Below are 15050 nucleotides of genomic sequence, written 5' to 3'. Positions count from 1 at the left end.
ACAATATCAATGTGCTCACCGTCGGCTGGGGACGGAGTTCATCCGGCCGTTCTCTGATCAGTGATTGCTATTGCTTTTCTTTTTTCACGGCCACCAACTGGTCGGCCTTTCTCTTTTTGCCGCTTGCTATGGGAGTAGGCGCTGCTTCCTTGATTTTGTCAAGGTCTATAGTTTCTCCACTGGGGCCGGATGTGACCACAGTGGGTTTGACGTTAGAGAGATAGCACTCCTTAGCCGTCTTTTAGTCTCCCCGTAGAGAGCCGACTATTCCATCATCCCTTTCAAACTTGAGAAGCATAAGGGAAGGAATGATAACATCTTTAAACTCATTTAGGGTGGGACGACCCAAAATTATGTTATAGGCGGTCAGCTCTTCAACAACTAAGAACCGGACCACCAAGTAGCGTCCTTCTCCCTTTTCTCCCAGCCAAAAAGGGTAAGTCTATTTGATCTACCGGATGCACAACTCCGCCCCCAAATCCCACTAAGGGATGAGAGACTTTGTGCATACTCTCAAGCTTGTACTTGAGCTTGGTCAAGCACTTGTGGCTGATGAGATCAGAGGAATTGCCGGTGTCTTTGAATAATCAGACAACCTTTTGGTTGGCCACTTTGCATTCGATGACAATGGGGTCATCATGCGGCTCCTCACATTACCCCTGTTTCCCTCAGAGATGAAAACTTCAGGGAAAGTGTCCTTAGACACCTGCCCCTGATCAACTAAGCGGACATCTAGCCGCCTGATGTAGTCTTTGGTTCCCCGAATGGTTTGGCTGCCTCCAGCATAACCGCCTGCTATTGTATAGATCTATTCTTTGTCAATATCAAAACTATTAGCAAGTTGAGACTTTTTCTTAGACGACTACCCAGGGTTAGTTTGCAGGGTAACCTTGGACCTCAGAATGTAGGACTTGAGCACTCCTTTGTCATCCAGACGGTCCAGCAGCCGCCTGAGACTATAGCAGTCATTCGTGTCATGGCCAACGTCCTCATGAAAATGACAGTACTTAATTTTATTCCGATTTTCGGCGGAACCTTTCATAGCAGTCGGCTTCTCAATGGTCACCCGGTCTTTGATCTCCATGAGGATGGAGTAACAATCTTTATTGAACTCGTACTTTGGGGAGTACATTTTAGTTTCTTTCTTTTTCTTCTGGGATGGCTTTTCATAGGTATCACCCACCCATACTTCTTTTCTTTTCTTATTTTCCTTCATAGTCGGCTTTGCTGACGAACTTTCTCTTTTGTCATACTTCTTGGAGTCCGACTGTTTACTGACGTTGCAAAGTTCGGTCGCCTGTATATAGGCGTCCGCCTCCATCAGTGCTTCTGGGAGGGTAACAACCCTTTTTCTGACAAGGTCGAACTGAAAGGCCGACCTGTCCTTTAGACCTTTGAAAAAGTCTGTATAGGCCACTTCATCAGACAGTCCTTGAATCTGAATTCTCATCAGATTGAACCGCCTGATGTATGACCAAAGGCCTTCTTTCTCTCCCTGCTGAATTGCACCCAAGTCAAGACTTATTTTCTTAACAGGGATGTTCATTGAGAAGTTGGACGCAAACAAGTATGCAAACGTCTTGAAATTATTGATGTATTCGGTTGATAGGTTGCTGAACCATTGTTGGGCGACGCCCTTCAATGTGGTCGGGAAGCATCGACACCATGCGGCATCATCCAACCCTTGTAGATACATGAGGTTGGTGTATGCCATAAGGTGATCTTCTGGATTGGTGGTACCATCATAGGTACATACCAATACATTTTTCACCTTGGGTGGTTGTTCGGCCTCAGTTATTTCCTTGGAGAACGCAGAAGGCTGTTCCCCCAGTCTTAGCAGTCGGAGCTGCCAGTCCAAGGGTTGGACATTATGTGTCGCTTGCCCCCTGAAGAGGGTCGGCTGCATGTAAGGTTATCCAGATGGCATGTATGGCTATTAAGGCGCATACGGGGCCGCATGGAGCATCTGAAGACTAGAGTGGGCGGACATGCCGCCTATCTGGTTCTCTCGGTTTGATTGTGAATACCTAATTAAGGTATTCTGAAAGCTGTCTTATAAGTTTGACATTGAAGCCGACTCTGACAGTTGCATGTTCTTCTTCTACTGGATTAACATCTGGCATCAGAATAAGTTTTCTTTGAACCATCCGGCTGAATATGCCGGATGGCCTTCCTCTTCCCTAACTCAGGGAACCAGAGTTTGGCTAAATTTATCAAGGGCCTCTGTCCCTCCCTAGGTTTAGGGTAAGGAGTGGCCTCTCGATCTTTTACTGGCTTATTCCTCCCAGAATGAGAGTGCTTCTTGGACGTCTGTTCCCTGGTGGAGATAGTCGTCCGTTTGTCAATTAGGTCCTTAAACTCCCCTTTGAAACTTGTCATGAGAGTCATGAGCTCGTTTCTGGTGATAGGGGCGGAGCCTTCGGCCGCCTGGCGTTGACCAATCGGCTGGCCAGCTGGTTCGCTAGGACCCGCCTGTTCGTCGCCACGATCCCTTCTTTCGGCGGGACAAATGCGCCTAGTTTTTAATGACCCATCAGGGGCCACATATGTGTTGACCTCAAGGTCGTCATCTGTATCTTGGTCAGTATAGACCTGTGCGTCAACCATAGGCCGTTTCTTATTAAAGGGCGGTACAGGTTCTTGTGAAGCCATCTTAGAAGTACTTTCCCAACAGACGGCGCCAAATGTTTCAGGGTTTTTAATGTGTCCTGCGGGAGAGTTACAACATCAAGACTGGACTCCAGACGCCTGTACTTGCAAAACAACAGAGACTCCGGGGGGTGGGAGCTCCACCTCCGACGAATCAAGTCAGAACGTGTTCGGATGTAAAAAGTGCGGAATGTAAAGGGGGGATAAGGCTCCCCTAAGGAGAGCAGTGATCATCCGGCTGTCTGAGACAGCCTCGAAATCCGAGCCTTAGCTCTCAAGAAGTGCGATTAAAGCTGGAGTTAATGCCAAGCAATTAATGTACACGTGTGTTTTATAATTTCTAAATGATGTTCCCCAGGGGGAACATCTCCCTTTTATAGGGTCTCGTAATGCGTTCCTAGTACTAGGTTTACGGGAAACGTAAGTTTTGTTGGGCTTCCTTGGAGTATGGGCCTTGGAAGGCTGCTTGTCCAAGTTGGCAATCTGTCTGCCACGTGTCATGCCCTGGTTGGTCCGCTTTGGACCTCTCACGAGGTGACACATGACGGACTCTGGTTGGTCCACGTGGCGGGGTTAAATCCCCAAATCACTTGTCATTATCAAAACACCAATTAATGTTAGTAATGACTAAGCATTAAAGATTCAAAACGTGGAGTAAATGTTATTCTATGCTTATTTGAATCAAAGTGTGTTTTGAATAGCTAAATAGGTTAAAAGTTCTATATGACATATATAGATAAACTATTTCTATATATATAGATTGCCTCTAAAATGTCAAATGGTTCAAATAAAATGAACATTGCATACGAAAGATCCAAAGGAATGGACATTCAATATCATTAGATTGTGAATCTATTGATATATGTAAATATCATTCTAATTTGAAACTGACAAGATATCATTTAGAGAAATGATAACATGAAATCGAGGCCCAATACATATCAATGTAAGAAACCTAACATTCAAAGGCTAAAGATAGATAATGAAACTTCATTTGTGATAAGATCACTTGTGCTTAATTGAAGCATAATTGTGAGAATTTTGAAAAGTTCAAAAGTCCAATATAAAGTTCATAATCAACTTGAAAAGATAACAATTACACTACAATATGATTATAATGGTGAAATTTTAATTCAAGACATTTACTTGGCAAGATATTCAAAGTATTGCGATATGATCGTAATAATGTGAATTTAAGCCAAGACCGTGATAAACATCCAAGAGTTGTGAAATCGTTTTACAACAAACTCCGAAAGAAAACCTTGTGAAGTGTCTATGAAAGGAGCTATCAATCTATATGAGATATATTTTGATAATGGATGAAAATACTCTATCTTCCAACCATTATTCAAGGGATATACTTTTAAGATGAGCTACATTACTAAACAAAACTACATACGTCAATCAAAATGTGGAGAAGGCTTCATATGTGATACGGATAAGAAAAGTTCTTATAAACTCTTTCTACAAAGCAAGAAATAAAAGTTGTATTAAAACGGTTAAAACACGTTTGATTCCTATACAGAGCAAGGGATACTACTACACAAGCCATACTTAGCACAAAATGTTTGTTGCTCAAGTAGATGCCCTTGTGGAAAAGATGTCATTTCCAAAAGGTCAAGTGGGAGTAGTGTAAATTTCAAAAGAGTTTTGAGAAAAGCAACAAACAAACATGATTCAAACCATGGTTGGTTCACCCCATGTTAATGTGCCTCTTCAAAAAGGCAAGTGGGAGTATATGAATCTCGAAAAAGTTCGAGAGCCTTGAAGGAGTTCGAGAAAAGTTAATTTGAAAATCTTGAAGAAATTCGAGAAGTAATCGAATAAAAGCAACAATATGAGCATGATTTACCTCATGTTATAAATGACAACGCGTGGTCTCATTAAGTGTAATGGGAATAATAACCACGTGTCGAAGGCAGTACATTCCAAGTGCACACCCTTTATTGTCATTTCTCATTGAAAATTAAACAAAGTTGTATAAGTTTCAATTGTTGCATAAATACCCACAATGATGACTAGCATATTTAAAACTTAGCCAAATAAATATGATTTCATATTGACTAAGATTTTTAAAATATTTATTTTGAAACATAATGATTATGCAAGTAATAAAGATGTTTTGACAATTTAGAACTCCAAGTGGTTTAAAAACCTTGGAAATCTGAAATAGATTCTAACTCTGTAAGCAAGTGTATGACACTTGATTAATTTTTCAAAATTGGGTAAGACCCATTGTAAGCAAAATGGACAAAGAAGAAAAGTGTTTTCTAATTAAGCAAAGACTAGTTATTAAAGGATTTAACTAATTCATAGTATGACTATGACTGCAATAAAACCTTTACATTAGTCATGTTGCCAAGATCTATTAAAGATATTTTAGTAATTTATTCCTTATGAGATTTGGTAGATGGATTTCAAAACGCTTTCTTGAAATTGATCATAAAAGAAGATTTGTATATGATACAATCAAAGTGATTTTGAAAATCCAATAATCCTAGGGATGCATAAAAGATCCTTTAATGGATTAAAGTTAGCATCATGGAGTTAATGTTCTTAATTTTTGTGAGTTAATCAAACTGTTTAATGTTCTCATAAAATGAAGAAAAGGTTTTATGTATACAAGATGTTTAGTGGGAGCTATACAGTCTTCTTGGTCTAGTACAAAGAGCGATTGTTCCATGCTTGAAGGTTCAAGTGATGGTTAATGCATTTTATATGAAAAACCTTGAAGAGGAAGATGAGTACAATTAGGAATCAAGATCTATAGAGATAAGTCTCGAAGGATGTTTGAGATTAGTTAAGAAACTTATCTTGATAATATTCTTATGAGGTTCAAAATTATATTGAAAGGAGTTCCATTACCACATAACATGGCACATTACTTGACAAGATTCAATGCTTTGAGAAAGGTTGATGAAATTAAGAGTTTGAGTGATGCTCCTTGTGCATTTTGAAAAGGATGCATCATGCATGTCATGGAGTATACTCGTTTAATTTATTCATGTTTTAAGAACATGTGGTGATAGATTTCAATCGAAATCCAATGTAACATTGGATACAATTTAGAAATTCCTAAATCCCTTGTGGAAAGATGAAGGAAGATTCTTATTTCATGGAGATGAAGATTATTATAAAATTTAGAAATTGCGAAATTCATGTTTATGAGAATGTCACATGAATTATACTAACTAACCTATTTTAATAGCCTAAAGACACAAAAGGCTCATTTGAAATAACATGATGGTAGTGGATGGTTTTGATTCTGTGCTAGGGAGTCGCAATTGCAAAATCATCAGTCATGTTTCCCTATGTTTATCAATTGAAACAAAGTTTAAATCTTATTTAATCATGGTTTAGTATTAAATAAAATGTCCAAAATAATTATGAATTGATAGGATCATAAAATACGTGATTTGGTGAATGAAACCCCACAGGTGAACTGAATTCATAAATTATTTAAGTTCCTAGTTCAAAATCATTAAATTGGACATAAATGATTTCATAAATGGACTGGCATGTAAGATTGATTGGATAGCGTAGTTTCATGGGCTATAGGGGCATAGAGATGCTCTGTCAATCACATGGATATGCATGAGTGATGCATGATTAAACTATTGACCTACTTTGAAGTTCAAGTATAGAACTTCCGGATATTTTAGTGGATTCCTTTGACATGAGTGGAACACTGATTTCATTCAATGATTGATTTAACTGTGGTACACTCAAACGTCATTCCGTAAAAGGGGACTATAAAAGGTGTTTCCTGGTTACTTCAAAAGTTGAGTGGGAGCTTTGGTTGCCACAAGATTTGATTTAGTTCACTTATTTAATTAGGAATGTGTCATTTCCCCTTGAAGAGGGAGAATTCAGAAAATGCATGGTCGTGCTCAAATGGATTACATAGTAATCATTTGTTTTGTAATTCTAACTCAGTTTTCAAGAAAAGATTTGTAGATTAATATGATTTCCACATGAGATGCAATCATATTATAAAATTGATACACATTGCCTTAAGGAATTTGAATATTGTGTTGGGTTTCGTAGAGTTCGACTCTACGCGGAAGAGAAACTCGCCCAAGACCTGCCCACTAATTAAGGCAACTAAGCATGCAATCACAAATTAAACAACAATTAAGAGAGAGAAGGAAAAGACATTCATACCCTTGGTGCGTGCTTCGCTCGATCCCAAGCTATTACTCTAAAACTTGAACCCTGCAAATGCAAAGGTCTCCAACGGCTCTTACCCACGAACCCGACCCGAAAGGTCCTAGTCCCGAAGGTTAGTCGGGACTTAACCAATAAAAACTAGAGTTTTACAAACTTAAGGTTTTCTCACTTTTCTAAGGAGATGCCTTTTTAGTTCCACTCAAGTGTTCTTCCCAAATCCCAATACTTGGTATTTATAGGGAAATGAACCTTGATTTCCCTTTCTCAATCAATATGGGAGATTTGCAATTTTCCCTATTTTATTTTAATCAAAACGAAATAAAATTGCAATTCAATTAACAAGTTTACAAGTGGAAATGGGAGGAGAGGGAGAAGGTGAGGACCATCAAAGGAGGGGACCAACCCACCATGCTCCCCAAGGTAAAGACCAACCATTGGTCCCCACTAGAAAAACTGGACCACCCCTCCATGTGGCTGGCTGGCAGCCTGCCTTGGCTGCCAAGGCTGGGCAACCCAGCCAGCCAGCAAGCACACACACGCACAGCCAGCCAGCACAATGGCCAGCCAGCACGCATGCCTCGCTGCTACTTGGTGCGTGGTGTTGGGCGCTGTTATACGAGGTTGCTGCCTGCTAGCACACACGCACAGCCTAGCATGCCCAACACGTTGTTGGCTGGTGCGTGGTGTTGTGCGATGTTGTTGCTAGCAATGCACCAGCGCCAGGCCCTAGCATGCTAGCAAGCACGCACAGCCCAACACGCTGCTAGCATGCTGTGATGCTTGCGGCTAGCGATGGATGCTTGCGGCTGTGCTAGCCCATGCCTAGCACGATGCGATGGTTACGCCTAGCCATGCATGCACAGCCACACCACACGCATTCACGCATCTTGCGATGCTTATGCCATGCAATGTGCGTGTGCTATGGGATGCTAGGCACGCATCGCTTGGGACCTTGCCTAGCCTAGCACTCACATGACTAGGCCAATGCGAGGCTACGGCTAGGCTCAAACTTGTAACTTTATTGATTTCACGTCTCGTTGAATTCTAAATTCGAATCCACTTGCGACGCTCGGTCTCGACGCTCTAATCTCGATATCCAACGTCTTTGTTTGTAAAACTCTGACGACTTATCAAATCCTTCGGATTGATTCGTCGTGTTGGATTGGTTGTTTGATTGGGTTTGACCCGAATGGTTCAGTCAAGATTAAGCTATAATATTAATTGTACATTAATATTACTGATCGGAAGCGTCCTCCACCTAGGCATTCCGATCACTTGACCTTACTGAAGAATTAGCTTTCTAATAATTTTGAACCCTCTACCGGAATAATACACTTGTTGGAAGGACACCATTCCTTTCATATTGCACACTTGTCTCAGACAAGTGGTAGATTAAAGGATTAATGTCTTCGTCAAGTGCAATTACTAGATATATCAAGGATTATTATTATGGAGATAATTAGTTCATTCTTTTGGGTTATCATTGTCTGTTACTAGATATGATAAATGATCTTTGGGCTAGTCAAATAGTCCAAAGCCTAATAGAATGGATCCTATAAGGTCGCACTCAAGGGTTATAGATTGAACAAAGTATGAAGCCCATTAATGGGCCTCATGAGGTTATGACAAGCCACATAAGTAGTAAGGCTAGAGTAGTATGGATTGAGTTAGGAGTTTGGGCTTCACATGGACTCTAATTATATATGAGATATATAAATAAAGGTCTTGCCTAGGTTATGATAAAAGTCACAATTAACCAAAGTAGTGAATTATGAAGCAAGCAACCAAACTCCCTTCCCCTCTCTCTCACGCACGCCTCTCACTCTCCTCCTCCTCCTCCTCCTCCTCCCTGTCCGTACAGTACGGACGGGCGGCCAAGGTGGTTGCTCGGTGGTGGTGGTGGTGGTTCGTGACTCGTTCATTCCTCTCCTCTCCGTAGAAGGTTGATTGAAAGGTTTCAATCACAACCAACTAGCATTAGTGGAGGTTCAATCCTTGCCCGTGGACCAAGTAGAGGAATCACATTTGGGGTTCTTATTCTCCTTATTGTTCTTGCTCGATCACTCATGGAAACACGCTTCAAAGGTATAATTATGTGTTCTTCGTGTGTGTTATGCATAGATCTTGTGATTAGATGCTTATAAATACGATTCATGCAATTCCGCTTATAGTATCTAAAGTCCTACAGTAAGATCCTAGGCATGATACTAAACGGATTAATAACAAATCCTAGCATGTCACTAATAATCAAATCAAAGCATTATCCTAAACATGATGCTAGAAATCAAAATAACATCCTAAACATGATATTAGGAATCCTAATAATATCCTAAACATGATACTAGGAATTAAAATAACGTCGTAAACATGATTTCTACTCCAAAATCAAAAGAGTAATTAAGTAATTGAATTACTCACTTTGATGCCTCAACCTTCTTGCTATTAAAACAACACATACGTTACTAAACTTCAAGAACGTTAAATCAATAAAGTAGAGAAATCAAATATGAATTGAAATATAGATTTAGGACCAAACCCTCAGAACTATCAACCTTTCACGTTGAGGTCGAAGGCAACGTCAAAAATGGCTTAGAGTATTCGAATCTCGTGAATGAGATATTGTGACTGATTTTAGAGAATATCAAGGATGTGTTTAGGCTAAGGCTAAGAATATGGGTGTTTAAGAACTTTAGGAATTCTGATGGTTGTTAATGATTACAGTTAGGTGATTATAGCTTATGATTGATGGTTCTAGCTGATCTGAAAACGGGGAAAACGACCACTATTTATAAGGAAAAAAGAGAGTCGAAACGATCAGAAAAGATAAGAATTTGGAATGGAATAAAACTGCTTTTGACGCATTGCGCTGGGTACTAACGCGCCGCGCTGGTGCTGATGCACCGCGCTGATGCTAACGCGCCGCGTTGGGTGCTGACGCGCTGCGTTGGGGCTGTCGTATTGCGTTGGTTTTAAAGGATAATATATTTTATTCAATGTTTGGTTTTTGATGGGTTTTCTACGCAAAATATATCCGAATGTCTTTTAATTTGAATAGAACAAGGATTATCAAAAAGAGAAGTTTTATTCAATCTTAAACTCTTTGATCTTTATATTTTCGGAAAGGATAAATTAGAACCTTCTAGAAAATTCTAAAAGAGTCCTAATTGATATAGGATTAGGAATAAGATATTTGGTCCCACATATGATCATTGGGTCGTAGGCCAGGTGGACTTAGGTTCGGTTTGGGCTCGCTTTACTATTTTGGCCATAACTTATTCGTTTTAAGTCAGATTTGGTCTTATAATATATCGTTGGAAAGCTCTTTTCAAACCCCATCCATCTAAGCAATAATCGGACCAGGATTATGGACCATGATAATCAGGTTGGGACGTTTTTATGAATTAGACACAAAATAAATGATTTGAGGACACGAAATGAATGATTTGTGGTTTAAAGTCACGAAAAATGATTTTGGATTAAAACAATTTAGGAAAGTTTAGAAATATGGTCATAAGGGAATTTCACAATTAAGACTCTTCAACTCTTCACCAAACATGTAAATCAGAATGTGAAAGGCACTCATCACTGGGTTTGGTTTTGGGGAGACACAATCAGGTGTCTACATTAGGATTCCCACCCGATCGGTCGAAACTCGCCTGATCGGGTACGAGGCTATCCAAGTTCAATTGTTCTTTTCTTGGATTCTTTCTCTTGATTTCTTGATTAATTCCTTGTAAACCACATTTAAGAGAATAATTCATGTGATTAAATTTTCATCTTTATTTTGATTTATTCACCCTAATTAATTTTTAAGAGTCTTTTATGTTCTTCCATCCTTCACTATAAATAGATGGATTATTTCCTGATTCCATATACACTTTATATACATCAAAATACAAAGCTAAAATATGATCCCTATACTAACGTGTTTGTAGCATTTTAGTCCCTCAATTGTTGGATGAGGCAATTTAGCTCTTAGCCACCAAGGAGTACTATTTCCGGCCAAATAGTTTAGGGACCTTGCCTAGTCATCAACAGTTTAGAAACCTGAAATACATACTTAACAATAGTTTAGGGACTTTATCTGCTTAGTTATCAATAGTTTAGGGACTTCCCTAAAAAATGCTTATGATTACATGAAAAAAATGCTGACAAACTAAAACAGTTGATAGTTTAGGGACTTTGCATTTAATGTATAAACATATTTGTACAACAAATTATCCAAAAATTCATTCTTTCAATAAAAAAAAAAAAAAAAAAATTGATGTTACAAATTGAAATTTGGCTATATATTATTGTATGTTCTCCAGATTGTTATTGATCAACCAAAAATTTCATATGCTAAAAAAATTTGTCGCGATTGAATAATAACTGAAAAAATTTCAGATTAAAACTCTAAAAAAAATTTAGATGATCAATAACAAAAATTTAATTTTACATCAAAACTCTAAAATTTTCAAACCCTAACTCATTATTCATTAATAAAAAAGTGCATAAACTGAAAAAAGATAAAAATAGAATCCGATGATTGTCCAAATTCCCACCCAAACATAACAATGCATCTCGTGTTTATTTTTTTCTTTGAGTTTGAAGATGAAAAGTCACTTTTAATAGTCTTCTTCTTCTTCCTCTTTTTTTTTTTTTTTTTTTTTTGGAAGAATCCCTCTTTCCAAAGTCTTCTAGATCGAGTACGATTAAATTATAAGGTCCCTAAACTATTTTTTTTTATGATTGCTATTTCCATGTCATCCTAATAGTCCTTAAACTATTCACTCTTATCAATTAATTTAACAAGTCCCTAAACTATTGTAATAAAATAATAATTAAAATTTGCCATATAATTTTAAATGGTCCCTAAACTATTGATGACAAGGCAAGGTCCCTAAATTCTTTGGCATGAAATAGTACTCCTTAGTGGTTGAGGGACCAATTTGCCTCACTCAATAGTTGAGGGACTAAAATGTTACAAATACGTTAGTTTAGGGATTGTATCAGACCTTAACTCTCTCTTTAGGCATAAGTTACCTGGATCCAACCTTCCACCCAAAAGTGGCTTTGTGTGGAAGTGGTATGCGGAATGTGCCAGCAAATACAATTAAGCACCCCGGTTGCGCCGAAATTTTGTTTTCAAATCAGTGAATTGCATCAAGACATACACACTAATCTTGTTCCATTGGTTGTAACATAATATTTTCAATCTTACTTGTTTAATTTATATTATTTGTATTAGACTTCTCATTTAAAACAACAACTCGTTTACCTCAAGCTAAAAAATTACACGCACAAATCAATCTTCAAACCCTTTTGTTTTATAATTGAGTAAACAAAACAAAAACCCTACGAAAACAATGAAGACCATTATATTCATTGATTTACTAGCTATTTTCTTAGGAGCCTTTGCCCAAGAAGTGCAATCAGTAGTGTTCCTACACCCGCACGGGCCGCGCCTACACCCACATTTTCACTCACACCCACATTTACACCCTCACCCTCACCTTAAGCCACCTCACCATCGCCACATATTTCTTATTATAGAAGCCACTACTTAAAGTGGCGGATTTATATCATAGAAACCGATATTTCAAGTAGCGGTTTTCAATCATCGAAATCGCTAATTTAAGTAGCAGTTTTCCAACTAAACCGGTAAAAAAAATCAATTTTTTCTTACTTGCTTACATGGACAGTAAAAGTAGAATATATGAAAAAGAAGTTGTCTTTAGAGAATTAGAGGTTTTTCCAACATTATTTAAGGAAACGGTTAATATTATTTTGCATACACCGCTAATATTTAGGATTATTTAAGCCAATTTTATTTGTATTTTTCCTGAGAAATTAATTTTCATGGAGAATCATTTTCATAAAAAGGTGTTTTTAAAGTTGTTTGTTGTAAAACAAACGGAGCCTGAATGTGGGACTTTCTCACTTTGTTGTTCCTTTCTTTGTTTACATCAAGAATTTCCAAGTTAAATTAAACATACTCCCTTCGTGTTTTTTAAAATTGCTATACTTCGACCGGAACATAATTTTAGGCAATTTAATCGATTTAAATAAGATAAGAGGCTAATGAGTTAGTTGGAGTATTAAAAATTCATAAAAGAAAGATAGTGAGGTTAGTGTTTTTTTTTTTTTTCCTAACGGAAGGGTTAATATTTTATTGGAAAGTAATGAATATGAGAGGAAATAAATAATAGAAAATAATGGTGTGTTTGGGTGGGGACCAAAGAGGATAGAGATATACTCCCTCCTTGTTTTAATAAGTGATACACTTACTAAATCCGTCCGTATTTTAATAAGTGTTACACTTTCATTTTTGGCAAAAAACTACTCCCTCCATCCCACATTATAGTCCCTGTTTTCCTATTTTGGAGACCCAAAACGTTATTCTTGTTTCTATTTTTGAATAGTATGTAAAGACCATTATACCCTCATTTTTTTAACTTTTTTCATTGAACTTTCTAATTTACCCTTAAATTATCCACTTGCATTGTACTTTTTTCCACTTTCTCTCTCTAACTTTTGTCTATAATTGTACTTTTTACTTTTTTCCCCTTAAATTATCCACTTGTCTTGTACTTTTGTCTAGCTTTTTTCCACTTTTAATTACTTTTTCCACTTCTCCTCCCATTTCTTAAATACCGTGAAAAAAAACACAATAGGAACTATATTACGACATTTAAACAAACACAGAGGGGGTAATCTAATATTTCCTTTGTCTCGTAATACTTGGGACGTTGGGGTGGACACGTAGTTTAAGAAAATTACGAGTGACTCCAATTAAAACATTTATTTATTATATAAAGGATTCACTTTTGTTTTTTTTTTTTTTTGTAAGAAAACAAAAGGTAGGGGGAGGTGGGGGTAGTGAGGAGAGAAAATATAGGATTTAATTGAGTTTTGGGGTTTGTGGTCTCAAAGAAAGTGTAGGAAAATATTTTTTTATTAGTCGTCTCATTCCATATTTAGTAACGTGTCAAGTATTTTGGACGTGCAAAAATGATAATTGTGTCAAGTATTATGAGATGGAGGGAGGATTCAAACTCGATGCATATAATATCCGGCCTGAATTAATATATTTTCGGGTCAACATCTAACATGTTTATATATATGGGCTACAAAACCCACACAAAATCAAAACCCCCAAAAGCCCACCATTTTCTATAGATCCACAACTCCATCTCTACTACCATCCCACAAACCATGACAATGGTTCGAAAGGCGGCGTACGAGTTGCGATTACATATATCACTCAAGTACATAACAGCTAATGTTTTGGATAAAAGTGACGGAAGTTTAGTAGCTCAAGTGTCATCGATAGAGCACGCTATCAAACGAGCCTTTGAGCTTGGCCGCACCACTAAGAATCCTCACGCTGCCACTGTTGTCGGAGAAGTTTTATCGCGGCGGATCAAATTAGAAGCCCTTCATCGCAATCATCAAGGTTTGGATGATGGGATCCATGCTAATGTTTATAAACAAGTTCAGAAGAAAGGGGTAGAAGATGCTGCTGCTAATGCTAAGATTGTTTGGGGTATTATTAATACGCTTCGAGACAATGGGATTAGGATTATTGTCGAGGATGATAATGGTGATTTGTGATGATTTTGTTATTTTATTTGTAGCTTAAAAAAGTATAAAATTGGATTAGGAACATTATTTGCTAGATGTGTGCGATGTGTGGTTTTTTCATCTAAGATTTTTAATTATTTGATTTATTGTATTTAATAATTTCAAACAAAATTACCAAAGTTTAAAATTTTTTTTTTTTTACTATAATTTATAATGAATTTATTAAATATAAATAAATTGTAAATATGATATATTTTCCGTTATATAAAATCTTTAATGTGAAATGATAAATTTTTAATAATTTAAATCCTAAATCATTATTTATTGTTTGACCATATCTTTTATTTCGATAGAATCATCAACCTCGTCCCAACCAACATACTACATCAATGGATAAATTGAACCGTGAAATGTTAGCCAAACTGAAATTGATATAAATTAAATCTTTACATTTATATAAAATAAATCAATATATTTACCAATGAATAAAAAATTGTTGCGATATAAAATCAAATATATGCATTGGAATTTTTTCATCATCTCCAAAAATAACCAATGTCATCCATTTATTAAGTATACAACATCTAATCGTATGTCATTACATAAACAAATAATCGTTAAGTATCGATGACCAAAAATTAACACAAAATTCGCTTGACAGGGTT

General features: G+C 37.2%; 1 protein-coding gene across 1 annotated transcript; it reads left to right on the top strand.

Annotated features, from left to right (window-relative positions):
• Positions 1-14016: 14016 nt before the first annotated feature.
• Positions 14017-14415, top strand: LOC110734789. The gene has a single exon (XM_021914938.1). It carries the CDS (start codon positions 14017-14019, stop codon positions 14413-14415), a length of 399 nt encoding a protein of 132 aa, XP_021770630.1.
• Positions 14416-15050: the final 635 nt, after the last annotated feature.

This window comes from Chenopodium quinoa, unplaced genomic scaffold (genome assembly GCF_001683475.1).
Source record: "Chenopodium quinoa cultivar QQ74 unplaced genomic scaffold, ASM168347v1, whole genome shotgun sequence".
NCBI classification, from domain to species: Eukaryota; Viridiplantae; Streptophyta; class Magnoliopsida; order Caryophyllales; family Amaranthaceae; genus Chenopodium; species Chenopodium quinoa.
Note: the sequence above shows the minus strand (reverse complement) of the source record. Positions and strands in the feature narration are given on the sequence as shown.